The sequence below is a fragment of the Podarcis melisellensis genome (assembly GCF_964234715.1).
Source record: "Podarcis melisellensis genome assembly, chromosome: 6".
Lineage (NCBI taxonomy): Eukaryota > Metazoa > Chordata > Lepidosauria > Squamata > Lacertidae > Podarcis > Podarcis melisellensis.
The window spans coordinates 88,565,681-88,592,772 of NC_138538.1; the positions used below are offsets into that span (position 1 = coordinate 88,565,681).

A 27,092-nucleotide genomic window follows, 5' to 3' on the forward strand; every position below is an offset into this window, starting at 1 on the left:
GAGATTTTCAATATAAAATGTATGTTCTAACTATACACCACCCAGTAAACAAATTTTTGCCCTTAGATACAGCACATACCTTTTTCAGAACCTCAAACTCTGTATCCTTCCAAAGCAGTACAATAATGAGCAGCTGGTTTTCTATTGCCCGGAGAACTACAGTTGGATAGCGAGTAATCCAGCATTAGTTACAAGTTGAAGGACAAACAATTAGTACATAGTATCAGAAGCCGGGTAATGTACATTCCACCCAATAGTTCCTGTTGGAGATTTTTGACAGAATCCCCTTTTTCAAAGTGGTTTCTCTCTCACTGATGGAGCCTGCCTTTCTTGACTACAACAGAGAAGGACTTTGAATATAAGGACTAACTGTATCTGTGAGTGTGAGTGTGTTCACCCAAAGTCCACCACCAGCTATAATAATAATAATAATAATAATAATAATAATAATAATAATAATAATAATAACAACAACAACAACAATAATAAATAATTTATTTATACTGTACCCCGCCCATCTGGCTGGGTTTCCCCAGCCACTCTGGGCGGCTTCCAACAAAACACTAAAATACAATAACCTATTAAACATTAAAAGCTTCCCTAAACAGGGCTGCCTTTAGATGTCTTCTAAAAGTTTGGTAGTTGTTGTTGTTCTCTTTGACATCTGGTGGGAGGGCGTTCCACAGGGCGGTGCCACTGCCGAGAAGGCCCTCTGCCTGGTTCCCTGTAACTTGCGTTCTCACAGTGAGGGAACCGCCAGAAGGCCCTCAGAGCTGGACCTCAGTGTCCGGGCAGAAAGATGGAGGTGGAGATGCTCCTTCAGGTTTACTGGACCAAGGCCGTTTAGGGCTTTAAGGGTCAGCACCAACACTTTGAATTGTGCTCTGAAACGTACTGGGAGCCAATGGCCATACCTCTGCTATGTGGCCCCTGAGTACTCACTCACCACCCCATGTGGCCGAAATATGGCCCACTCCTAGTTTAAGTGTAACCCCCCCCAAAAAAAGAAAACCAGTTTGCAGTGTTTTGAAAAATTCAGACATATCCCAAATACCCTAAAACAATAAATAGAATTATTGCTAAATGCCCCATCCTGTGTCTTGTTGCAGCATCACACAGGGACCGGGGGGGGGGCATGTTTTGGTGCCATCAATTTACTTTGTGCTTCATAGGGTAACATAAATGCAAAAGGGAGGGGGTGGAAGAGATGGCATGTCAACAACTGTGTCCGCACAACATGACAAAATGATGTGACGTTGCCAACGTTTTCACAATGTAGCATTGCAACAGGCAGTTATGGCCATACAGATATTTAGGATGTGGCTGGCATATGTTTGGGACGTGGGTGGCGCTGTTGATTAAACCACAGAGCCTAGAAGTTGCCGATCAGAAGGTCGGCGGTTCGAATCCCCGCAACGGAGTGAACTCCTGTTGCTCAGTCCCTGCTCCTGCCAACCTAGCAGTTTGAAAGCATGTCAAAGTGCAAATAGATAAACAGGTACCGCTCTGGCAGGAAGGTAAACAGCATTTCCATGCGCTGCTCTGGTTCGCCAGAAGCGGCTTAGTCATGCTGGCCACATGACCCGGAAGCTGTACGCCGGCTCCCTCAACCAGTAAAGCGAGATGAGCGCCGCAACCCCAGAGTCGGCCACAACTGAACCTAATGGTCAGGGGTCCCTTTACCTTTACCTTTGGCATATGCTTATTCATGGCCACTAAATGCCCACTTGCATTAAAAAAATAAAAAAAGGTCTTGCATCAGCTCAGAATGAATGAAAGTGCAAATTCAGGTTTGACGAACCTCCAGGGGAACGTTTCAGGGATTGCAAGCAGCTACAATCTGAAGAAGTCCTTGTAGTTCTTTTATGCTACAGATACTTTGTCGTTAATGTAGCTGACCTCTCACATGCCCTAGTGCATGATCGTGTTGTTTTTGTATGGCTCTGAGCCCTTAGCGGTTGTGGGTGGGTTACAAACCTAAAGTCATGGCCTTTGTATTGGGAAACAGTCCTATGGGGTGCAGGAGTAGCTATGGGACAATGTCTCTGTCCTTTTCAAGAAGAAGCTAACGAGTTTTAAGATGGGAGGTAAAGTGACCTAGCGAAGAGCAGATATACTTTTCCCCTGTCTAAGCAATCTGGCTTTTTATCACTTCCCAGCACCTGCTAGTGGAAGAGCATGACACTTCAGGGATTATTCTGAGCAAGTGTCAGGAGACTCAGGCAGGCAGACAGACAGACAGACAGCCACATATAGAATGACAGAGATGGACGTGGTTTAAATGACACCACCGGAGCCCTCTGAGAGAGCAGAGAGGTCCCACTTGGCACCCAGGCCACTTCCTCCAGAAAGTCCTGAATAGCATGGAGTATATGGGGGCCCATTTAGCCTTTAAATCACGCTGGCACAAGACAGATGAGGAACTCTGTCGACACAGCATGTCCTTCATCCTCCACAAGGCAATTCGGAATGATTTTTTCCAGAGTTACCTCTACCTTCTAGAGCGGCTGCCTCTGGGTGAGTAAGCTGAAAAGCCGCAGAAGTATTGGGTGGCTTGCCAGGGTATGCTTAGCTTCTGAAAAGAAGAGCAGGGTTTTGGACCTCTGGTTGAAAAGTTTTCAGAGATGTGAAATTAATCAATTCACTTGCTCTTGAAATACTGATTTGCCGTCATCTTTAAATGTGATACGGATGGTAGTCAACTAGCAAAATAAATCTTGGCAGTACATCTCCAAATGTTTAATTATTGCTGAAGGAGGTATCTGTGAGCTCCATTAATCAGTGCCACTGACCAGTTGTTAACCTAGTTGCAGATTAAAAATTGATATTGGACTACCCCCAGAATCCATCACCAAGGTTTGACCAGTTTCACCTTTCCCCTGCCTGCCTGCCTGCCTGCTTCTGTCTCTTGCATGCCCCTATAGTTGCAGGTTGTGTTAGAAAGGTATGGGTACAGTCCGCTTTAGCTAGTACTATGAGTCAGTGGGTTGGTTCACACATAACACTAAGGGCCCGTCCATGTTTTTCTTTGCCTTGTTATTTCCCCCCAGGAAAGCCAGCAGTTTAGCACTGAATCGGAACAAGCAGCAACTGGGTCTTCTGCAGATGACCGTTTGTTCTGATTTAGCACTAGAGAGCATTTTTTTACCGTGGGAAAGCAGCAAAGCAAAAACTAATCGGAAACAAGTCTAGAAAGCACGGGGCAAGCAGAAAATCGCTCAGACCCACGTTTTCTATGCATGGGACGTGTATGCGAGCCCTAAGTCAAACTCTTGGCTTAGAGCGAATATACCACAAGCCTGCAGGTCCCCAGAGAGGAGATTGCAGTTGCTGAGCTTCTCCAGCCCTTATGGTGCTATGAGCAAAGCCATGGTTTGGCGTCAAATGTCATCTGAATCTGGGCTTGTAGTTTGCCTCCTTCAGACAAACAGAACAAACTTTGGTTGCAGCTCATGGCTTGTCTTATGCTAGACAGACCACAGGCCCAGGTTTGGATAAAACACTATGCCAAACCATGATGCAAAGCCTCTGTTTCCTCCCTGGGGACCTCCTTGCCCACATATTCATGCTAAACCATGATTTGCCTTAGTGTGTCATATGGACCAGGTCAGTGAGTAACGCCAGGAAGAAATTAGAATTTGCAGAAAGCAGTCATCAGGGTCTCTTCCCACTTGACAATTCTATGATTCTGCTGTGTCTTGCGTTTGAAATTCACTTGTATGCTGCTTGCTTTTAAGATCTGCTAATGTACACAGGGTAAACTGTTACTAGAGCAAAGGGAATGTGCGAGACAGTGGGAGCAGTGGGAGAAGACTAAGACTAAGACAAAACTTTATTCGTCTCATCCGATGGCCATAGCAACAGTAAAACATTACAATATACAGTGGTACCTCTGGTTGCGAATGGGATCCGTTCCGGAGGCCCGTTCGAAACATGAAAAGAGCGCAACCCGCAGTGGCGCATCTGCGCATGCGCAGGTCACAATTCGCCACTTCTGTGCATGCATGTGACGTCATTTTGCGCACCTGCGCATGCACGAGCGGTGAAACCTGGAAGTAACCCTTTCCGGTACTTCCGGGTCGCCACGGGACCTGAAAGAACGTAACATGAAGCGGACGTAACCAGAGGTATGACTGTACACAGAAAAAAGGAAATTTAGTATAAGAGCAGAGTTTAGGGTCCTGAATCAAGAGTCAGATAGTGGGCCTTATCCTGATTGCCCCTGCTAAGAACCTAGCAACCTTTGAGCAGTGGGAGAAGCTAAGAGGTGATACTGGACTCAGCTACACTGGCAAAGAAAAAAGCACTTTCTATGTGTTGTTTATGCATTCTAACACTGTGACACCAGATGGCGATGTGGAGTTCCATTTTTGCCAACCTGATTTCTCATACAAAGTTTAAAACACATTTAATTGAAATGCTTCTTGGATGTGTCCAGATCCAGCCATTGTCCGTTCCCATGTGTCCTCAGCATTTTTGAAAGTCCATGGCTAATGCTGATACATATAGAATCATAGAACTGTGGAGTTGGAAGGGACCCCAAAGGTCATCTATTCGATACAGGGGTCTCAACTAAAGCAAACATGACAGATGACAGACTCTCCAAGTGTCCCTATTTTCCAGGGACATCCCTGATTTAGAGAAGCCATCCCGGTTTCTGATTGATCCCATAATGTCCCACTTTTCCTTAGGATGTCCTTATTTTCATGGACAGAATGTTGGAGGCTATGGAGTTATCTAACCCCTGAGCTGTCTGAAGGCAATCCTGTATAGGGAAGGATTTATTTATTTTTTTAAAAAGCTTAATGTTTTATTATGTTTTATATATGTTGGAAGTTGTCCCAGTGGCTGGGCCAACCCAGTGAGATGTGTGGGGTATAAATAGTAAAATTATCGTGGAATGGGATGTCCCTAATTTCATCGGAGAAATGTTGGAGGGTATGAGATGGCCTTCCAACTTCTGCTTAAAAACCTTCAAGGAAGGAGAGTCCACAGCCTTCCGAAGGAGTCTGTCCCACTGTCAAACAGTTCCTACTGTCAGAAAGTTTTTTTCCTGATGTTTAGTCCCTTCTTGCAATTTGAAGCTATTGGCTCGTGTGCTACCCTCCAGAGCAGGAGAAAACAAACTTGCTCCATCTTCCCTGTGACAACCCTTGAGATACATGGCTATCAGATCTCCTCTCAGTCTCCTCTTTTCCAGGATAAACATGCCCAGCTCCCTCAACCATTCCTGATCAGGCTTGGTTTCCAGACCCTTGATCATCTTGGTTCTCCTCCTCTGTACACGTTCCAGCTTGTCCACACCCTTCTTAAAATGTGGGGGCAAAATCGGACACAGGACCCCTAAGTGTGGTCTGACCAAGGCAGAATAGAGAGGTACTATGACTTCCCTTGATCTAGATGCATTTGTTGCTGCTGCATATAGCAACATTGACTGGGTTCCCATAGGATCTGCAGTCAAGACACAAGACACCAGGTTTAAGATGCTGGTTTTGACCTTTAAAGCCCTTTGTGGCTTAGGGCCCTCATATTTATGGGACTGCCTCTCCTGGTATGCCCCACAGAGGACTTTAAGGTCCATGAATAATCATAATTTAGAGGTCCCGGGCCCTAAGGAAGTCAGATTATCCTCCACCAGGGCCAGGGCCTTCTCAGTGATGGCTCCGACCTGGTGGAATGCTCTGTCTCATGAGACCAGGGCCCTGCAGGATTTAACTTCCTTCTGCAGGGCCTGTAATAAAGAGCTATTCCACCTGGCTTTCAATTTGAACTTAGCCTGATCTTTTATTCCCCTTCCTTCCCTCTCCCTCCCCTTTTTATGAAGATTACTTGCTATGGGATCCCACAGCTAATTCTCCCCTGGTCTCCTTGCTGGCCCAAATAGAACTAATTTAGCCAGCTAGCCCTGGTGATCATCTAACGTTTATTGGATGGATTTCCCCCCTAAATTGATTTTTGAATTCTGAATTTATTGTTATTCATGTTTTATACTGTATTTTATGTAGTTTTTGTTGCATCAATTAAGTGTTTTAAATTTGTTGTTAGCCGCCCTGAGCCCAGTTTCCTGAACCGGGAAGGGCGGGGTATAAATAAAAATTTATTATTATATCCCATTCGGGACCCCTAGTTTGCATGGACGCACACCACTGTTCTAGTGGTACCTAATACATCCTGTACCTGGCTCTGCAAACAGCATTAAAGTTCCTTTTCCTTACATCGGGGAGAAGGACTAGATGCATTGTCTAGTAAAAATGCTTAACACATTTGCAGAGCGAACCCCTGTGGTGCAAGATCTTGTGAAGCTAAACACCCAGACGCTTGCTTGCAATAGCTGTCACATACCTCTTAAATATCTGAAGCACAGTCAGCACAGAAATGTCATTCATGCAGCAATCATGAAGCAAGCAAAGGAGGAACTTTGTATACCAAACAATTTTTAACAATGACCGCTCCCCGCATAAAACGGGGGGCGCCCTTTGCGTGGATGCGCGCAGCCCCTGGATCTGGAACAGCTCCATCAACACAGGCTTGGCTTCACCTTCCCCCAGGTGGGATACCTGGAGGTCTCTGCCTACCTCAGTCAGTTGTCCAATCCCGCCTGGGGGAAGCGTTGCCAAGGCCAGGTAGGGGAGGGACTACCTGCCCACACAATAGAGGGAGGATCTTACCTGGGAATCCTCACTTGGCTCCAGACAATTTTTAACAATAACTAGAACATTTTGAATTATGGAGCTGGAGGAGACTCTTGAGAGTCCCATGGACTGCAAAAAGATCAAACATATCCATTCTTAAGGAAATCAGCCCTGAGTGCTCACTGGAAGGACATATTGTGAAGCTGAGACTCCAATACTTTGGCCACCTCATGAGAAGACTCCCTGGAAAAGACCCTGATGCTGGGAAAGATGGAGGGCACAAGGAGAAGGGGACGACAGAGGACAAGATGGCTGGACAGTGTTCTCGAAGCTACCAGCATGAAGCTACCAGCATGAGTTTGACCAAACTGCGGGAGGCAGTGGAAGACAGGAGTGCCTGGTGTGCTCTGGTCCATGGGGTCACAAAGAGTCAGACACGACTAAACAACAACAGAACACCAGATTTGTATTCAGCTGCGATGGAGACTAGGGGTAGTTGTCTCAATTTGAAGGCAGACATGTCACTTCGTGAACTGTGGACAACCTTGTCACTGTCCTCCAAACCCACTTACTTCTTTCTTTTGTTCTGGGATGAGCTTTGAAGCAGGTGGGGGGGGGAACATGTGTTGCTTTTAAAATGCTTTTATAAGATGGTAAAAGGTAAAGGACGGTTAAGTCCAGTCAAAGGTGACTATGGGGTTGCGGCGCTCATCTCACTTTCAGGCCAAGGGAGCCAGTGTTTGTCCACAGACATCTTTCTGGGTCATATGGACAACATGATTGAACCACTTCTGGTACAACGGAACACCGTGACGGAAACCAGAATGCATGGAAACACTGTTTACATTCCCGCAGCAGTGGTACCTATTTATCTACTTGCACTGGTGTGCTTTCGAACAGCTAGGTTGGCAGGAGCTGGGGCAGAATAATGGGAGCTCACCCCGTCACAGCGATTCGTACCACCAACCTCCTGATAAGCAAGCCCAAGAGGCTCAGTGGTTTAGACCACAGCGCCACCCACATCCCTTATGAGATGAGCAGCCTATGTGGGAATGTGGGGCATGTTTAGACTTGCCTATCAGAAGCAGGTCAGGTCCAGTAATTGATTATCATGGTATGTTCATGTGTAACATAAGTTGAGATGCTATGTCTATGCCAGGGGTCAGCAAACTTTTTCAGTAGGGGGCCGGTCCACTGTCCCTCAGACCTTGTGGGCAGCCAGACTATATTTTGAAAGGAAAAAATGAACGAATTCCTATGCCCCACAAATAACCCAGAGATGCATTTTAAAGAAAAGGACACATTCTACTTATGTAAAAACACATTGATTCCCGGACCATCCGCAGGCCAGATTGAGAAGGCGATTGGGCCGCATCCGGCCCACGGGCCTTAGGTTGCCTACCCCTGGTCTATGCCATGGGCAAAAATCTGACACAACTGCTTTTACAATGCTCTATCTACACCCGCAAAGTGGCACGGCAGTGTGATTCCTGTCCATTGCGCACCTATCCCACTGTCAATTTCTGCAAACAAGTTTTTGCAGCGTTTTTTGGTAGTGCTTACAAACCCGTGAGGCCTGCCAACCTAGCAGTTCGAAAGCAATAGGGACCGCTTTCTAGCGGGAAGGTAAACGGCGTTTCCGTGTGCAGCTCTGGCTCGCCAGAGCAGCGATGTCACGCTGGCCACGTGACCTGGAAGTGTCTTCGGACAGCGCTGGCCCCTGGCCTCTTGAGTGAGATGGGTGCACAACCCCAGAGTCTGGCAAGACTGGCCCGTATGGGCAGGGGTACCTTTACCTTACAAACCCGTGAATCCTGTTTGAGTGGAGGCAAAGGTGGCAGAAAATAAATGAGCTGCAATCGTGTCTCTTTCATACCACTTCCACAACTTTCTCTCTCGTGCCTTTGAGGGTTTTACAGCTGTGCTGCAGGCTACTACACCCACTCCACTGGAATGGTACTCAAGATAAAATATATCAGATGCTATTTCCTTTCCGCAGGTCATCTATGGCTATATATGTGTCAGGAGACAGAAAGAAAAGCTCCCAGGATTGCACAGGAACCATTACAGCCCAGTCACAACCAGGGGAATCGTCTGCCATTGTTTGCTTCCATTTGCAAAATTGTTTGAGGCAGAGGATGCAAAAATAAATCACCAGGGGGTGTAAAAACCATCCCAGGTCTGACCTGTGCTGAGTTCAGCCCTCACTTGCAGCATACATCTCTCAGGCATAACATAAATGTGTAATGGATTAAAGGTTTAATAGTATCCGCTCAGCAGTTGTCTTAAGCAGGTGATGACAAGGAGGGCTGGGAACACTGCTTTTGTTGGAAGGAGCAACAGCCCAGGCATGTTGTTTAGATGAAACTTAAGAGCCCTATTCTCACAGTCTGCCTTGCTGTGAATTATTCCCATTACGTTTTCTTGATGCTTGCAAGGGACGTCGTCATTGTTAAACTGTGCAGTCCCACACTTCTGGATTTGCTGTCAGTAGCAAACGTTAAAGAAAATAAAACTATAAATGACCAATTAAGAGTGCAGTTGGCTTTCTCACAATGTATGTGTTAGCAAAATTACTTGAATAATGCAGAGGGAGGCCAGAGAGAAAAGGAATCCTGATAACACTTTACTGAGGAAACTGAACACAAAAGAATGCAATTTGAGGGGAAAGGAACAGAGAGGCTTTCTCTTTCTCACTTTAAACCTTGTACAAAGCAGGGAGACATACAACCAAAACACAGAGGGGAAATTCCCTCAAACCAACATAGCCAATCAGGGAACATGCTACCTCAGTGAAGATCAGACCACTCTGCCACTCTACCAAACAACACATGTACCCTTTCCTCTTGGTTAGCTGACTCACCAACAACAAAATTCACCCATATAACATAACGTAACTGTTATGAACTGAGTTGAATAGGATCCAAAATGCAGCAGTCTGATTGGTCCTAGAACAATAGGATCCAGAATGCAGCAGTCTGATTGGTCCACAGCAGCCACCAGGCCAGAATTCACGGGCTACACAACCCGTAAACATGAACTGTCGGCCCACAAGGGGTGCCTGTTATGGGGAAGCAGGGTCGTCGTTCCCCATCCCCTCCGCGGAAGGGTCCTCACAGCCCTACATGAGACACACCCAGGGGTAGTGAGAATGAAGGCCCTCTCCGGGAGTTATGTGTGGTGGCCGGGGATTGACAGAGAGATAGAGGCAGTGGCGTAGCGTGGGGAGTGCAGGGGGGGCCGGCCGCACCGGGCGCAACATCTGGGGGGGGCGCTCGCTGCCTCCGGAGTCGCCGAAGAGCCTCGGGCGCAGGCTGTAGCAGAGCCCCATGTCTCGCGGAACCGACGAGCTGTGCGCGTGTCCAGGCTGAAGGCGTCTGGCAGGCAGCGGCTCTCAGCGCTTGCCGCGGTCCCTGCGCGTCAGGGCCGCGGAGGGCGCGCCAGGCAGCCCCGCCGCTGCAGCTGCTGGCCCATGTTGCATTTTCCTCGCCTCTCTGCCCTCCTCCTCCGGGCAAGCGGCGTCGTTTGGGCGGCAGCGCCAGCGGCAACTCGCCTCAGATCACCTGACACGGACCCGCCGCCGCCGTGGCTACCTTACCGTAAATACCCCAGCCCAGGCAGCAGCAAGAAGAAGCTGGCAGCGGCGGCAGGTTAGGGGGCGCAAATTACTTGCCTTGCCCCGGGTGCTGACAACCCACGCTACACCGCTGGATAGAGGCCTGGGTCAAACACTGCCAGGCCTGACAAGAATCCCACCCAGATCCCCCAAGAGCCCCAGTCCAGTCCTGGGAGTCCACCTGAGCACCATGGTCACGCCTGCATGTGGACTTCGCTGGCCCCTTTCAGGGGAAAACATTCTTCATAGTGGTGGACTCCTACACCAAATGGCTGGAAGTCGCACTGGTACCGTCCACTTCTACATCCGCAGCCACCCAATCCAGCTCCAGGTGGAAGTGAATCCACAATCTCATTGGCCTACAGGAGAATCCCAGAATTAGCAAATCACATGCAGCCCATTGTGCAAATAATGTATATAAAGCAGACATTCCTCCTCACCACCATGAGCTGAATAAAGAGCATGAAATCCACTCTCGACTCCGAGTATATTTCCGTAACGTAACGTAGCAACTGCTGTTGCACTTCCAACAATATGTATCACGACAACTTTTGTTAATGCAGGAGACAATCCAGAAGATAATGCAGTTGTATGTGCAGGCAATGTAGAATGAATTACATAACAGAAAAGGGCAGCTGCAGTTTCTGCATATGTTATTTGTACAGGGCAAGCATGATGAAAAGGGAGCTGAATGAAAAGGGAGCTTCTGCATCAGGGAGCCTTCTCTATGCATTGAGACTCCTTGTTTCCCCACATCTGAACATTAAAAGGCAAAGGGACTCCTGACCATGAGGTCCAGTCGTGGCCGACTCTGGGGTTGCGGCGCTCATCTCACTTTATTGGCCGAGGAAGCCGGCGTACAGCTTCCGGGTCATGTGGCCAGCATGACTAAGCCGCTTCTGGCCAACCAGAGCAGCGCACGGAAACGCTGTTTACCTTCCCGCCAGAGTGGTACCTCTTTATCTACTTGCACTTTTACGTGTTTCAAACTGCTAGGTTGGCAGGAGCAGGGACCGAGCAACGGGAGCTTACCCTGTCATGGGGATTCAAACTAGGCTCTGTGGTTCAACCCACAGCAGCACCCGCGTCCCTATCTGAACATTATTTAGCTGTTAGTCTCTATTTTCATCAGAGATATGTTGGAGGGTATGACACCAATACCTCAAGGAGTGCCTCTCCTCACCTGAACTAACCCATACCTGGAGCCCTGCCAGGTGGGTGGCAGCAAGATCCTTTTGGTTCTGCAGCCACAGCCACCAGAAAATTGGCAAAGGCACGCAAGGACACCCCTCTTTATCCTTTCCAGATCTGCCTCCCCCCGGCCCCAGCTCTCTGCAACCTGCCGCTTCAGGCAATTGACTCATTGAGGCTAATGGTTGGGCCGGCTCTGCTGCCTTCTAACAAGAAGTAATTTTATTTATTTTTTTAAAAAATCAGTTTATACAACTGGGAAAGTCCACACGCAGTTATTGCTTTTGTCTCTTTGCAGTCAAACTTTACGCTCTGACAAGCGAAGTCATCAACGGTGAGATGCAGTTCTACGCCAGAGCCAAACATTTCTACAAAGAGGTGCCGGCATCGGAAGAAGGCATGATGGGGGATTTCATCGAGTTGTCCAACACAGATATTGAGTCCTCCAGGGAATTTCTTAAGAATTTTGTAGGGGTGAGTTGTGTCTCTCTTTGAAGTTCACATCTCTTGTTATAAACCCCTTTGGTTTTATGATGATGCCTCCATTTTGTGCAAGAGAAATATGGAGACCACATTCCTCTTGTCTTTTTGAGGGGTGTGTGTAAACGTCTTTGAGGGAAAATAGCCCACAAATTTGAAACTTGCATTTGGAAGTGAGTTGCTCAAATCCAGTCCGCCCTGGTGAGGAGAATTTGGTCTTAACTGGCTGTATACATGTTCGCTGAGGGTAAGGACAGGAAATCACATTTTTCCAATGACAAGATATTTCAATGACACCTTGCAAGAAAGCAGTGATGGCTTTTGTACATTTGTTCCGGTCAGCCATGACAATCTGCAACTCTTTATCTCAGAGACTTGAACTGGTTGCACGGTTTCCTGGGTAGCAGTTTTATGTTCCTTCAATGCATTTCTCATACCTTCCACCAGGTGTGGCAATGCAATAATATAATTCGGCTGCCCGGAGATGTCTGACTGTCAGTATTTGGTTAATTTTTAAAGAAGGAATAGACCTATAGGAAGGAAAAATAACTTTTGGAAAAAAACACACCACTAAGCCTGGGACTCATTTAAGGAAAAGTTAAACAGACTGGAAAGATGTATCTCAGACAACCAGTTGATTTATTTATGTATTTTATTACAGTTCTCAATTGCCTTTCTGCAAAAAATTAGCCCCCAAAGCAATGTACAAAACCAATAAAAGACATTTAAGCAAACCAAATTTAAAACCAATTAGAAATACACTGCAGAATAGAAATCAATCCATGTTAAATATAAAGGCGATTTTTAAAATGACAACTGAAACCATGCATATAGATGACAGTATCGAAATCCTTCAGTTGTCTGGCAGAGCAGCATGGAAATGTGCCCCCCTCAATGTTGATGGGCTCTCGACTTGCATTAGCCTCAGCCAGGAATGCATAATATGCTCGGCAATGTTTGGAGGGCCACACACCGCAGTCTCTGCTGTGATTTACTCCCAAAGCAAAAAACAAACCCTATGTAAGTGCCTGGAACCCCTGAAATCTCACACCACTCAGAGACAGGGGTGGCATGTATCAATACAGTGGTACCTCGGGCTACAGATGCTTCGGGTTACAGACTCCACTAACCCAGAAATAGTACCTCGGGTTAAGAACTTTGCTTCAGGATGAGAACAGAAATCGTGCTCCGGCGGCGCAGCGGCAGCAGGAGGCCCCATTAGCTAAAGTGGTGCTTCAGGTTAAGAACAGTTTCAGGTTAAGAACAGACCTCTGGAACGAATTAGGTACTTAACCCGAGGTACCACTGTATAAAAAAGTCGCTTGAAAGTAGCAAAACTTTTCTGAGAAGATGTCAAAAGTCCCTAATCTACAATATCAATCAGAAATCTCTGAAATAATAATAATAAGTTAGTTGTAGAGGTTTGTAACTCCTCAGTGGCGCTGGAGCCAGAACAAGGATTAAGTGTAATAAATTCCACTTCAGGGCTGTTTGGTTATCTTAAACAGCTCTCAAGTGGTACTTAATCCTTTCACTCAGTCACCGTGTTCACTGCGACTTTCAGCAGTGATCAAACTGTTCGTTCAGTGACTTGAAAGCAGTCACATTTATATGGTTGCTTGTACAGCAAAAAGTTACGAATTTAATCAACCCGAAATTCCAAAGAGCTACTCATTTACGTATTTAGATTTCGTTCTCATGCTGTGTTGTCATTTCGTGATTCCTTGGAGCCAAGTCACATCTGGCACCAGCGCATAAGGCTGCACATGCAGCAGAACCATAAAATATGGATGGCTTTCATGAGTGCAGCCTTCTCACACATAGACTCCAGTTCATGCTCAGGGTAAGTGTGCTGGTCCCGTGGGCTAACCGAGAGGCGAGGTCCGAGTCCAGTCCGAGGTCAAAGGTGCGGTATGGAGGCAGTCTGTAAAAGTTGAAGCTGGATGCAGGGCAGGTAGTCGGGCGAGGTCAGGAGCGAGGTCAGGAGCTCCAGCAGGATAGCAGGACAGGGTTCAGGCAGGAACTGACAACCAACGAAGTTGCTCCCGCAACTTGGGACTGGGGCTGGCTGGCTTTTATCTGCCCTGAGGCATAGGGCGGCCCCGGTCCACAGGTGACTCGCCTCTCCTGGCCTGGAGGCCAGCACTCCTCCTGCGGGAACTTAGTTCCCTCCACCTCTCTGCCCTGAGCCTCTGCAGCTCAGGAGAGGCTGGAGGGTTACTGGACCCAGAGGCAACCTCAGCTTCCTCTGACGGTGCTGAGAGTGAAACAGCAGCAGGCAATGGGTCCTCCATCACCTAAGGGGCCAGAGCAGACTCAGCTGGTGCCTGCACCTGAGGATCCAGCACAGGTGGGGACCCTTCAGGCTCATGCCCCAGCCCCGGCTCAGCTGGTTCTGGAGGCGGGGATTCCTGTGCAGGCTGGGATTCCTCAGGTTCAGCCTCTGAGTCTGAATCCCAGGCCATCACAGTAAAAGCTAGCATAGGGACCAAGTGACCAAGCCAGGAAGCCAATGGTTTTTTATTAATCTTGCCACTGCCAGGAATTTGCTATGTGACCTTAAGCAAGCCATACACTCAGCTTCAACTCCCCAATCTGTGAGATAGGTATAATAATTCACACCTACCTTTAGGGATGGATGGATGTGTTGGTCAATTTCTGTTTCTCTGAGTTTCTCGTTTTTCCAGTCTTCAGTTCAGTTCTCCACATTCCCACATCAGTTTATGGGGTGGGGAGAATTCATTAGCAATTTTGTGCAGATTTATCCAATATACACATTTGTGTGCAATTTTGTCTATATATACATTTTCACATAGCAATTTTCCTTAATATGCATTCTTGTATGTTATTTTAACTAACACACTTTGCCCTAGCGTGTGCATTTTTTTTTTTAACACATTGCTTGGCCAGAGAACTGCAGTACAAAGATTCAGAGAAGTGCAAATATTGAAGGACGGTTGTGTTTTGGCCCACACGTTGTTTCAGAAAGGGCAAATTAGGTAGATTTGCCTTTAAATGAGAACTAAAACAAATTTCTCCTCCATTCCTCACCTACACTGCAGCGATGTTTACAAAAAGATAACATACTTGAAGAACTTTGTGAATTTTCTTATTGTTTAGTCGTTTAGTCGTGTCCGACTCTTCATGACCCCATGGACCAGAGCACGCCAGGCACTCCTGTCTTCCACTGCCTCCCGCAGTTTGGTCAAACTCATGTTCATAGCTTCGAGAACACTATCCAACCATCTCGTCCTCTGTCGTCCCCTTCTCCTTGTGCCCTCCATCTTTCCCAACATCAGGGTCTTTTGCAGGGAGTCTTCTCTTCTCATGAGGTGGCCAAAGTATTGGACCCTCAGCTTCAGGATCTGTCCTTCCCATGAGCACTCAGGGCTGACTTCCTTAAGAATGGATAGGTTTGATCTTCTTGCAGTCCATGGGCTATATAAATATGAAATGTAATTACCACGATTCCCTGTTAGAGGAGGGAGGGTGCTCAGTTCAGACTGACCTTCCTTTCCTGTGTATAACCCACATGCCAGGTTTGCATGTGAGTTTAGCTCTAAGTTTTAATAAAGTTCTGTCTTCAAAACTGCCAGCAGTTTCTCTTTGAAACTTGTGACATAAAGCATGGGTGCAATCTATGGATGGTCTCTCACACAGTAACATGAACCATAAGCACCAGGAATGAGTTAAGTCTTAATTCATTATTGGCATTGGTGTTGTGTGTATTTTTGGAGCTTGGCATACGGTTCAAGGAGAGTATCACTGAGAGCTACTCTAAATGAATGGGGACCAAGGAAGTGCAAACTTCTGGTGAAGATTTCATAGTCCTATCGCATGGCTGAAATAGGTGGCTACAAATCTATGATTCTATGATGTGCTAGACAATAACATTCTAGATCCTGTTGAGTTCATACTGCTAAATAGATTAAGCCTTTATCCTCAATTCCTCTTGTCCAACTGCTTCCCCCCACCCCCTGCCAGGGAGGACTGTTTAGCATTCAATGAGAGCAAATGGCAATTTGGGTTTTCTTCATGGATAGGGTTGTGTTGCCCACTCCTTTGCGTGTTCAGACCCAACCCAGAAACCTCCCCCTTAAATAAATTCACACTTGACTCAAATTTTGGTTTGGTTTTTGGCAGAATTTAAGCCACAACTTTATTGATTACAGAAAGTGACTGGTTACATAGGCTCTGGTTTGACTAGCTCCCTGCCATGCAGGTAGCGCTGACCCAGGGTTCCAGCATAGGTCAGCCAAGGGTGAACACCTGGATAAGTGGAAAGCCAGGAACAGGCTATCTCCGCCACCCAAATGTCCCCCTGGACTCAGGCACGGGCACAACCCCCTCTCTGGGGTTGACCAAACCATTGAGTCCCTGGATTCCTTTAATGGAATACCCTTCACATAGGGATGGCAAGAGCGTTCTCCCATCCCTATCCCCTGAACCAGTGCCTATCTGCAACCTTACAAGTTGTGATGATTTGCTACGCTGCAGGCAAAACCCAAATGGCAACAGCCAACCAGCAAAGTGGGGAAAATTCCTGCCCTGCCCCTGTCCCAATGACAGACGACACACGACGGCATAGCAAGGTCAATCACAGAATGCCCTAAATATAGGGAGAGGTGGGCGGGTGTTCTGAATGCATGCACCGAAAGAGGAAGCTCTGGGTCATGTGCATGGGCATAAATAGGTCCCTCGAACCGTACTAGTAGAAAACCTTATTTCTTCTATGTCTGACAATGAGCAGCCTTTTCATTCTGTCTGACTGAGTTCAGTAAAAACTTGAAAGTTTGCAAACTCCTTACCATTAGTAGGTGTTCCAATTACTACCAATATTGTATTGCTGGTTCTATTTAAGATGCTAATATTACAAATAGGGAACTTTATCATTATTGCAAAATAAAATGACCTAATAAATGCTTGATAACAACAACAACAACAATATGCTGCCCATCTGACTGAGTTGCCCCAGTGTCCCAACATCAACCATTAAAAATTTCCCAATACAGGGTTGCCTTCAGTTGTCTTCTAAAAGTCAGATAGTTGTTTATTTCCTTGACATCTGATGGGAAGGCATTCCACAGGGTGGGTGCCACTACCGATAAGGCCCTCTGCCTGGTTCCCTGTAGCTTCACTTCTCTCAGTGAGGGAACTGCCAGAAGGCCCTCAGATCTGGACATCAGTGCCCAGGCTGGACAATGGAGGTGGAGATGTTCCTTCAGGTATACAGGACCAAAGCCATTTAGGGCTTTAGAGGTCAGCACCAACACTTTGATTTGTGCTTGGAAACGTACTAGGAGCCAGTGTAGATCCTTTGGGCCTGGTGTTATATGGTCCTGGCGGCTGTTGCCAATCATGTCTAAGTGCTGCATTCTGGATTAGCTGAAGTTTCTGAGTCACCTTCAAAGTAGCCCCATGTAGAGTGCATTGCAGTAGTCCAAGCGGGAGATATTCCACTCCAGCAAGATGGTCTATGGGCAGGTAGTGTCTCAGCCAGTGTATCAGATGGAGCTGGTAGACAGCCGCTCTGGACGCAGAATTAACCTGCACCTTCATGTACAGCTGTGAGATCAAAATGACCCCTAGGCTGCACACTTGGTCCTTAAGGGGCACAGTTACCCCATTCAGGACCAGGGAGTCCCCCACACCTGCCCCCCCCAACAGCACTTCTGTCAGGATTTAACCTCAGTCCATTAACCACTATCCAAATACTTACACTACTAGATAACGTTTTGTGGCTGTCTGAGCAGGATTGCAGTAGATATAAAAGGTAAAGGTACCCCTGCCCGTACGGGCCAGTCGTGTCCGACTGTAGATTTGTGCACCCATCTCACTTAAGAGGCCGGGGGCCAGCGCTGTCCGGAGACACTTCCGGGTCACGTGGCCAGCGTGACGAAGCTGCTCTCGCGAGCCAGCACCAGCACAGCACACGGAAACACCGTTTACCTTCCCGCTATAAAGTGGTACCTATTTATCTACTTGCACTTAAGGGTGCTTTCGAACTGCTAGGTGGGCAGGAGCTGGGACCGAACGACGGGAGCTCACCCTGCCGCGGGGATTCGAACCGCCGATCATACGATCGGCAAGTCCTAGGTGCTGAGGTTTTACCCACAGCGCCACCCGTGTCCCGCAGTAGATATAAATTATTCCTAATTCATATTCATTTTCTTTAGTGTGAGTTAATGGAATTTAAAACAACAACGGCAATTGGTGCTGCTGTCCTGCCTTTAATTCCTTCCCGGTTTCCCAGAGTCTCAACTTTATACTATCATAAATGTAAAAGAAAAAATGAAAAAAATGTAAGTGAAAGCTGAACTCCCGTTCCCAACGCTGTCTATTCAGTGAGTGTGCTTAGGTGTAAATTAAAATGATTCCACGTGCTCTGTTATTCAGATGGATTTGCATGCCTATTCAGTTGCATTTATAACACCTGAAATTTCTTGTGTCTCTGAAATTCATCATAGGATGTTATACAAAATGCTCTGCTTTGTGAATATAATTGGAAGTGTGGAACCATGTGGAAATAGGCAAAATCAGAGTTTACCAAACGCCACCCTCTCCCCGCATCGACTCCTTGAAAATTGCTGAGGTTCTTTGTAGCCGTAGCCATTGTCATGTGATAGATGCCCTGTGAGTTTTGACTGGTTTTTAAAAATTGCTTTCCATTTGTTCATATGGTGTTTTATCGTATTGCCACAACTTGAATTTGGTAGGATTCACACTGAACGATCCCCACTGCTGTGCTTGCAGCACAGAACAACCGCGGAGGTGGCCTCTGTGTGTATTCTCCATAAGTGTGTGCATGCAAAGTGCGTACACCCACTTTCGGCTAGTGTGGCAGCTCTTAGATTTAACAGGTTAGCCACTCCTGAGTTAGAGACTTTGTGTACTTCTAAAATGGGATTTTGTCCTAAAGGTGACATTCAATACAGCCGGTCGTTTCAACAATTGTTGCCTCTGGCATGAAAACCACCTGTTATAGCTAGAAGTTCAAAATCATGCCAAAAAATTGCAAGTAGATAAATAGGTACCGCTCCGGCGGGAAGGTAAACAGCGTTTCTGTGCGCTGCTATGGTTTCGCCAAAAGCGGCTTAGTCATGCTGGCCACATGACCCGGAAAAACTGTCTGCGGACAAACGCCAGCTCCCTCGGCCTGTAAAGCAAGATGAGCGCCACAACCCCAAAGTCACCTGCAACTGGACTTAACGGTCAGGGGTCCTTTACCTTTTTTAATACCTGCCTAGGGATTTGACATCTGCTCCCATGACATCTGTGCGAGAACTAAGGACTCTTCTTCTTCTTCTCCTTCTAAAAAAAGTACTGTATTTTTTGCTCTATAAGACTCACTTTTTCCCTCCTAAAAAGTAAGGGGAAATGTGTGTGCTTCTTATGGAGCGAATGCAGGCTGCGCAGCTATCCCAGAAGCCAGAACAGTGAGAGGGATCGCTGCTTTCGCTGCACAGTGATCCCTCTTGCTGTTCTGGCTTCTTGGATTCAGAATATTTTTTTCTTGTTTTCCTCCTCCAAAAACTAGGTGCGTCTTATGGTCTGGTGTGTCTTATAGAGCGAAAAATACGGTAAATTAAATTGTGTTGCCTGCTTATGTTGAGGGCAGCCCCATCGGCAGCGCAAAGTGGGAAGGGGCAGAATGCCCCCTGAGCTCATTCTACAATTACTCTTTGCAACCAGGGATATTTATAGCTATGACACTGTCTGTTTGCCCCTGGTTTGACCTTAATAATCTGCTGAATTAATCACTGAAGCACAGCCCAAGTAGAAATGGCATATGGGCACCTGACATGATTTACAACTATTAGTAATGTTAGAGGGAGACTATTTAGAGCCAAACTCTGCCCTACGATAGCTCCTATATATGTGGCGCCAATGGTTTGGAGGGGACTTTAACTTCATTGCTTCTGGGGTATCGTGGAGCAACAGGGAAGCAATTTCCACGTGAATCTGTTGTTATTCTATATATCCCCAAAGGGTCAATCGGGGGGGGGCAGCTATAGGGGGCGGAAAGGGTTTCTGCCCCCTTGAATAAGGCATGGGGAATGTATATAATGTATTTGGAAAATGATTGCAAACAATTACACACATTAGTGCAATTGGCAGAAAACTTGTAGTAAAAAACTGAATAACGGATTGATTAAGGCTTTATAATTGGAATTTTTGAGAAGATGCAGAGGGAAAATAATAACATAAGGATCCATAAAAGTGGGGGGAGGGGATTCGTCATGGGTAGGCAACCTAAGGCCCCGGAGGCCGGATCCGGCCCAATCACCTTCTAAATCCGGCCCATGGACAGTCCGGGAATCAGTGTGTTTTCTCTGGGTTATTTGTGGGGCCTGCCTGGTGTTTTTACATGAGTAGAATGTGTGCATTTATTTTAAATGCATCTCTGGGTTATTTGTGGGGCATAGGAATTAGTTCATTTTTAAAAAAAAAAAATCAAAATATAGTCCGGCCCCCCACAAGGTCTGAGGGACAGTGGAAAAAGACTGCTGAAAAAGTTTGCTGACCCCTGGGATACGTTGTTTGTATTCTGTTTCTTTTTGTCTTTTGCTTTTTGGTTATTGTTTGTAAAATAGAAAATGCAAAAGCAATTTATTTGTTTATTTTTTTAAAGAAGGAAAGGGTTTTGTATCTGGTGTGAATGCTTTGGGCAATCCACTGTGTGGTGTAGTGGTTAAGAGCGGTGGACTCGTAATCTGGTGAACCGGGTTTGATTCCCCGCTCCTCTACATGCAGCTGCTGGGTGACTTTGGGCCAGTCACACTTCTCTGAAGTCTCTCAGCCTCACTCACCTCATAGAGTGTTTGTTGTTGGGGAGGAAGGGAAAGGAGAATGTTAGCCGCTTTGAGACTCCTTATGATAGTGATAAAGCGGGATATCAAATCCAAACTCCTCCTCTTCTTCTTCTTCTTCTTCTTCTTCTTCTTCTTCTTCTTCTTCTTCTTCTTCTTCTTCTTCTTCTCTTCCTTGCATCTTTCAACAATAACAGAAGGACAAGACTGGCCTTGCAAGATTTCGGTAAGGTTTACTGAGGTAATGAGTGTGAGAGGCCAGAGCACTCAAGCGCTCTTTTTCATGCTCTCCACAGGGCCCTGGCAAAGCGGGCACAGACTTCGCTCTTGACTGCGGCTCAGGAATCGGGAGGGTGAGCAAACATGTCCTTCTTCCCTTATTCAAGCACGTGGAGCTGGTGGACATGATGGATGTTTTCCTGACAGAAGCTCAGAACTACTTGCAGGGTCAGGGAGAAAAAGTCGACATGTACTATTGCTGCAGCCTGCAGGAATTCACGCCAACGCCTAGGAAATACGACGTCATCTGGATCCAGTGGGTTTCAGGTCAGTTCTGCCATCTGGGCCCCCATGTAAAAACGAATGAGCAAGGGAAGCTATGGGGAGGGCCCATAACTGGTCATCTTTGCGAGTGACACAGGATATGCAGCAGCGAGGGGCTGTCCACGCTTCTGCTCTTCCTGTACCTAGGAAGCATGGGTCAAAGTGGTTTTCTGCTTGTCTCGTTGTCTGCTTTCTAACCGTGGGTAGGAGCACTTTTGTCTCTGCTTCGCTGCTTTCACCCTAAAAACATGTTCTTTAGTGCTGAATTGGAACAAATGGCAATCCACCACCATTTGTTCTGATTCAGCACTAATAATAATAATAATAATAATAATAATAATAATAATAATATATTTCTACCCTACTCTGGGTGGCTCACAACAAAAGATTAAATACATTAAAACACCAGTCATTAAAAACTTCCCTAAACAGGGCTGCCTTCAGATGTCTTCTAAATGTCATATAGTTGTTTATTTCTTTGACATCTGAAGGGAGGGCATTCCACAAGACGGGCACCACCACCAAGAAGGCCCTGTGCCTGGTTCCTTGTAACTTCGCTCCTCGCAGTGAGGGAACCACCAGAAGGCCCTCGGAGCTGGACATTAGTGTCCAGGCAGAACAATGGGGGTGGAGGTGCTCCTTCAGGTATCCTGAGCCGAGGCTGTTTAGGGCTTTAAAGATCAGCACCAACACTTTGAATTGTGCTCGGAAATGTACTGGGAGCCAATGTAGGTCTTTCAAGACCTGTGTTATGTGGTCTCGGCGGCCGCCCCCAGTCACCAGTCTAGCTGCCACATTCTGGATTAGTTGTAGTTTCCGGGTCACCTTCAAAGGTAGCCCCATGTAGAGCGCATTGTAGTAGTCCAAGTGGGAGATAACTAAAGCATGCACCACTCTGGCGAGACAGTCTGCGGGCAGGTAGGGTCTCAGCCTGGTTACCAGATGGAGCTGGTAGACACCTGCCCTTGACACAGAATTGACCTGCACCTCCATGGACAACTGTGAGTCCAAAATGACTCCCAAGCTGCGCACCTGCTCCTTCAGTGGCACAGTTGCCCCATTCAGGACCAGGGAGTCCCCCTTATCCACCCGCTCCTGTCCCCCAAGAACAGTAATTCTGTCTTGTCAGGATTCAGCCTCAATCTATTAGCTGCCATCCATCCTCCAACTGACTCCAGGCACTCACACAGGACCTTCACCGCCTTCACTTCACGCCGTCGAGACCACATAACACCGGTCTTGAAAGACCTGCATTGGCTCCCAGTACATTTCTGAGCGTCTCCACCCTCATCGTTTTGCCCGGACGCTGAGGTCCAGCACCAAGGGCCTTCTGACGGTTCCCTCATTGCAAGAAGCAAAGCTACAGGGAACCAGGCGGTGGGCCTTCTTGGTAGTGGCGCCTGCCCTGTGGAATGCCCTCCCATCAGATGTCAAAGAGATAAACAACTACCTAACATTTAGAAGACATCTGAAGGCGGCCCAGTTCAGGGAAGTTTTCAATGTGTGACATTCTAATGTATTTTTAATCTTTGTTGGAAGCCTCCCAGAGTGGCTGGGGAAACCCAGCCAGATGGGCAGGGTACAAATATATTATTATTATTATTATTATTATTATTATTATTATTATTATTATTATTTTATTATTATTTTATTATTATTATTTATTATTATTATTATTCACTGGTTCCGATTTAAAAGAGAGGAAGGGCAGGTTTCACTGGGCAAGCGGTGGTGCAAACGTAGGTGTGAATAAGCCCTAGGCATCAGTGGACCAAATGTCCTCTGGCTACATCTCTCCATCTTTCCTCCTACCTTGTACAGACCATGGCCACACACTGCATCACAGGCTGCAGGTACAGAACCAAGGTCTACTGAACAAGGGTTTATATCTAGAAGATCCAACTCAGTGCACTTGGTATAAGGCACATTCCCATTTTCCTAACAAAACTCCCTGGGTAGTCAGTGCTTACAGCACAGGGATGTGGTCCAATACAGCCCTTCACGTTTCTCTATCTGGGTCACACCCCTTGACAACCCTTTTCTGGACCCACCTCCAATGTATTTGTCTCCTTGGAATGCATCCTTGAACTGCAAAGCAGACTTTTGCATGAGGACAGCCTTGCTTTTTCTGTCCAATTCCTCTGGAGAGCAACAAAATACCATCAGGACCCATTGCTCCAAAGGGGACTTGCTCTCTGAGCGTTCAAAATATGCAGTGGCAAGGAATCCTGCAAACCAACTGCTTAGAATGTGGGTCACTGGATATCCTATTTTAGAAGTTTTTAAATGAAAAATGGGGACGATGGCGACGACAGAATGGTTGTAAACCTTGAATCACCTCATAATTTCTTAGTCCCATTTCATCTGAGATCTGGGATGGACCAGAATTTACATGTCCATGTGTCCCTAACCAAAATGTGCCACAGTGAAGCAGTTGTGGAGTTTGCAGAATATTAAGTATAGTTATTTGTTAGACATTCCTGAATGGTGCTAAGCAAGGGTTTGTGCAATCTACTCCTCTGATAACTAGCTTGCACCCTACTCTCATTTTTTTTTTAATTCAGAAATCAGAGATGTAAGGCAACGCTCCCTCCCAAAAAAATAATAATTACTTTGCCCCTATTCTGTCTCTTGTGGCAATATTGCACAAAATTTGAAATAGTAAATATTGCATCTACACCTTAAAGAACTTCATACTGTTGCAAGGCTGAAGCCACCGTTCCGACGAAATGTATAACCCTGTTCTGTTTTGACCTCCTGCAGGAAACCTGACCGATAAGGATTTACTGGGGTTTTTCATTCGCTGCCAGGATGGTTTGAAAGAGAATGGCATTATTATTCTGAAGGACAACGTGGCACGGGAGGGCTGTGTCCTCGATCCGTTGGACAGCAGTGTCATCCGAGATCTGAACATCCTCAGTAGTCTTATTGAAAAGAGCGGCCTCACCATCGTGAGACGGGAAAAGCAAGAGGGCTTCCCTGAGCAGTGTGTACCAGTCTGGATGATAGCCATGCAGAAGAACCCCACCCATATGAGAAATGGGATGTTGTAAGGACCATTGACATAGGGCTGGAATTCAGGGCAACAAAGTGGGGGGAATTGAAGTAGTGTTTCCAGGCTGGATTTCTCGTTGTAAAACAGCAGCGGCACTCCCATGTTTTTCCTCTGCAGTTTCCATGGTTTTCGGAGCTCAGAAGAATGGTTGTCATTCTTTCTAATGCAATGAGTGTAGGGGACCCATCAAACAGCTGTCCTATGCAGTTTGATAATGGCTGGAATAGCATCTACTCTAGCCATTTCCTTCTCTGCCATTTGCCTCTCTTCTCTTGGAATCAACTCTTATCACCTTAACCCTTCTCTTTCGAAACAGCAATGCCGACACCCCACTCAGGTGTGTACAGCAACACGGAAAAGTGACTTGAAGCATGGGAGGGGAAACCATCTCGCTGAGTTTTAAGCTGCTGGTGTGTACATGTGATTGTGATTGGAAGTGTACAAATCATGTTTCCTGAAATATCTCATTATGGCTAGAAGGGGCAAGGCAGAGTTACATGGAGCTTTGTGATGACTTCCTTTGGGGTTTTAATCTCAACCAGCTTGGGCAGGCTTCACGTCTGAGCAGAAGAAGGAAAGGTTACTTAATAAGCGACTTAATCTGTTCCCCTTTGGTTGTTTTCAGCTCTAAACTGCCCCCTTTAAACTGCTTTTTTTTCCTGCAAGAAAAAATGTACAGCTATTTTTGTTGGTTTGTTTTGTTCTCCTTCACACACTGCTCTGTTCCTAACTTATGGTTGTTCCTTGCTCCTTTCTGTTGGGCATTATCTAGAATAGTATTCAAGGTATTCATTCTGCGGTGTTTCCACAAAGTTTGAGATTCGGGGGCACATGAGTAAATCAAATGCCAGTGGCAATTATCGCTTGAAAACTTGGATGCATGCAACTGGGAGTTTGTAGTTTCTTATCACCTCAGACAAATTCTCTCCACCACAAAATGAGCTCCAAAGCTTTACTGCAGAACAGTCTTAAATACTACTTACAATAAGATGGATGTTACAAAATAGCAAAGTAACAGGTTGCAAACAAGCAATGGAGGCCTTTAAGTAATTCAGTAAACTTTCCTCTCTCTGGTCCTGGAGAGAGATCCTAGGCTTGTTCGTAGATGTGCAGTTGTTCCGCCATGTCTGCTGCTGCTATCCACCCCCAACAAGAACACACAGAGACTTCTCAAGTTTCAGTTTCCTGCAAGCTCCTGTTTCCGGCAATAAGTCCTCAGTTGGTTTTTAGCTCATTGAAACGGTAAAATACCGGTGTTCTCTGAAGCTTTTGCCATAGCAGAACCTCTTCCCTTTACAGCATTTCAAATGCAATGTATTCAAACACAGCATTTTATGCGCATTTAGCTTTAAACTTTAAACAACCCACAGAAGAAATAGAAGCAGAATACGTGGAATGAAAATGTTTTTGATTAGCTCCCTCTGGCTTTGATACAATGGTCCATATGCTACATATTCAGGAAGATTCAGTCAAATGACTACAAGGTTATCTGACAATAGATGAGGAATTTAGTTATTTCTTTGACGATGACAATTAAAATATTCTGTTTTGGTTGCATGCCTTAGCCAAACTATGGTAGTATAGGCGTACCCAAGCACTTGTAGGAGTCTAGGCATTAAGAGTATGTTTATTTATTTTTATTTATTCATTGAATTTATACCACACCATTCCTCCCCAATGAGTCTGTGGTAGCCAGGGAGGCTAAACCTCCCCATCTTTCTCTAGTTTTGTATAAATGGGAGCAGGTGGTTGGAGTCAGGTTACCAGACGTCCCCAGATTTACAAATCAGTCCCCTGACAAACTCCATCCCCTTCAACTGAAATTGAAAAGTGTCCCCGGATTCATTGAAAAAAAAAAAATCTGGTAACCTTAGGTTGGAGCCACTTTTAAAGCTAAAATTTATTTCATTGTTCCATGTAATCACATTATTTCTCCAAAGACCCTGGGGTACTTCACTCCCTTTTATTGTCACAACAGTCCCATGAGGTGGATTGAACCCAAGGTGTAGTAACTCGCTAAAATCATACAGCAAAATGTATGGCTATTGGCAGAATAAGAGTAGAGATCTTTTGCCCGCATCTTTACTACAGCAATGAAAGTAGCTCTAGTTTGTCAATAACTGAGTTACTGAGCATTCATCCAGATTTTATTGAGGGTGTTTATATATCTTCCTGTTAATTGTTCATCCATTCCTCCATTCCAAACTTTTCAATGCATTTCCCCATCACTATCAAAAAAAAAAAAATGTGCTTGAGTGCTTTAAAAAGGTAAAGGTAAAGGACCCCTGACAGTTAAGTCCAGTCGCACACGACTCTGGGGTTGCGCTCTCATCTCGCTCTATAGGCTGTGGGAGCCGACGTTTGTCCGCAGACAGTTTCTGGGTCATGTGGCCAGCATGACTAAGCCACTTCTGGCAAACCAGAGCAGCTCACGAAACGCCATTTACCTTCCCACCGGAGCGGTACCTATTTATCTACTTGCACTGCGTGCTTTTGAACTGCTAGGTTGGCAGGAGCTGGGACTGAGCAACGGGAGCTCACCCCGTCACAGGGATTCAAACTGCTGACCTTCCGATCAGAAAGTCCTAGGCTCTGTGATTTAGACCACAGAGCCACAGCTGCTTTAACCCACCTCAAATGTGGAAATCTAAAGTATGCATCTGAATCCCTCCAGCAAAACATGGCATTTTGGAGGTGTCATGAGAAATCATCATGACATGTGAAATGTCAGGTCAGAGGGGAAGGGAGAATTCCAACAGGGGCAT

The 27,092-nt window shown here is 46.2% G+C and overlaps 1 protein-coding gene across 1 annotated transcript; it reads left to right on the forward strand.

Annotated features, from left to right (window-relative positions):
- The first annotated feature begins 2,262 nt into the window (after positions 1 to 2,262).
- NTMT2 (N-terminal Xaa-Pro-Lys N-methyltransferase 2) lies at positions 2,263 to 26,547 on the forward strand. The gene is made up of 4 exons (XM_081914951.1): positions 2,263 to 2,517; positions 11,738 to 11,913; positions 21,026 to 21,275; positions 24,036 to 26,547. Exons 1-4 carry the CDS (start codon positions 2,364 to 2,366, stop codon positions 24,323 to 24,325), a joined length of 870 nt encoding a protein of 289 aa, XP_081771077.1. The 5' UTR covers positions 2,263 to 2,363; the 3' UTR covers positions 24,326 to 26,547.
- The last annotated feature ends 545 nt before the right edge of the window (positions 26,548 to 27,092 follow it).

Coding starts and splice junctions, on each gene's coding strand:
- NTMT2 (XM_081914951.1), top strand. CDS start 2,364: ATGGAGTATATGGGGGCCCATTTAGCCTTTAAATCACGCTGGCACAAG. Junction 2,518..11,737: donor TCTAGAGCGGCTGCCTCTGG/GTGAGTAAGCTG, acceptor GTCTCTTTGCAG/TCAAACTTTACGCTCTGACA. Junction 11,914..21,025: donor TTCTTAAGAATTTTGTAGGG/GTGAGTTGTGTC, acceptor TGCTCTCCACAG/GGCCCTGGCAAAGCGGGCAC.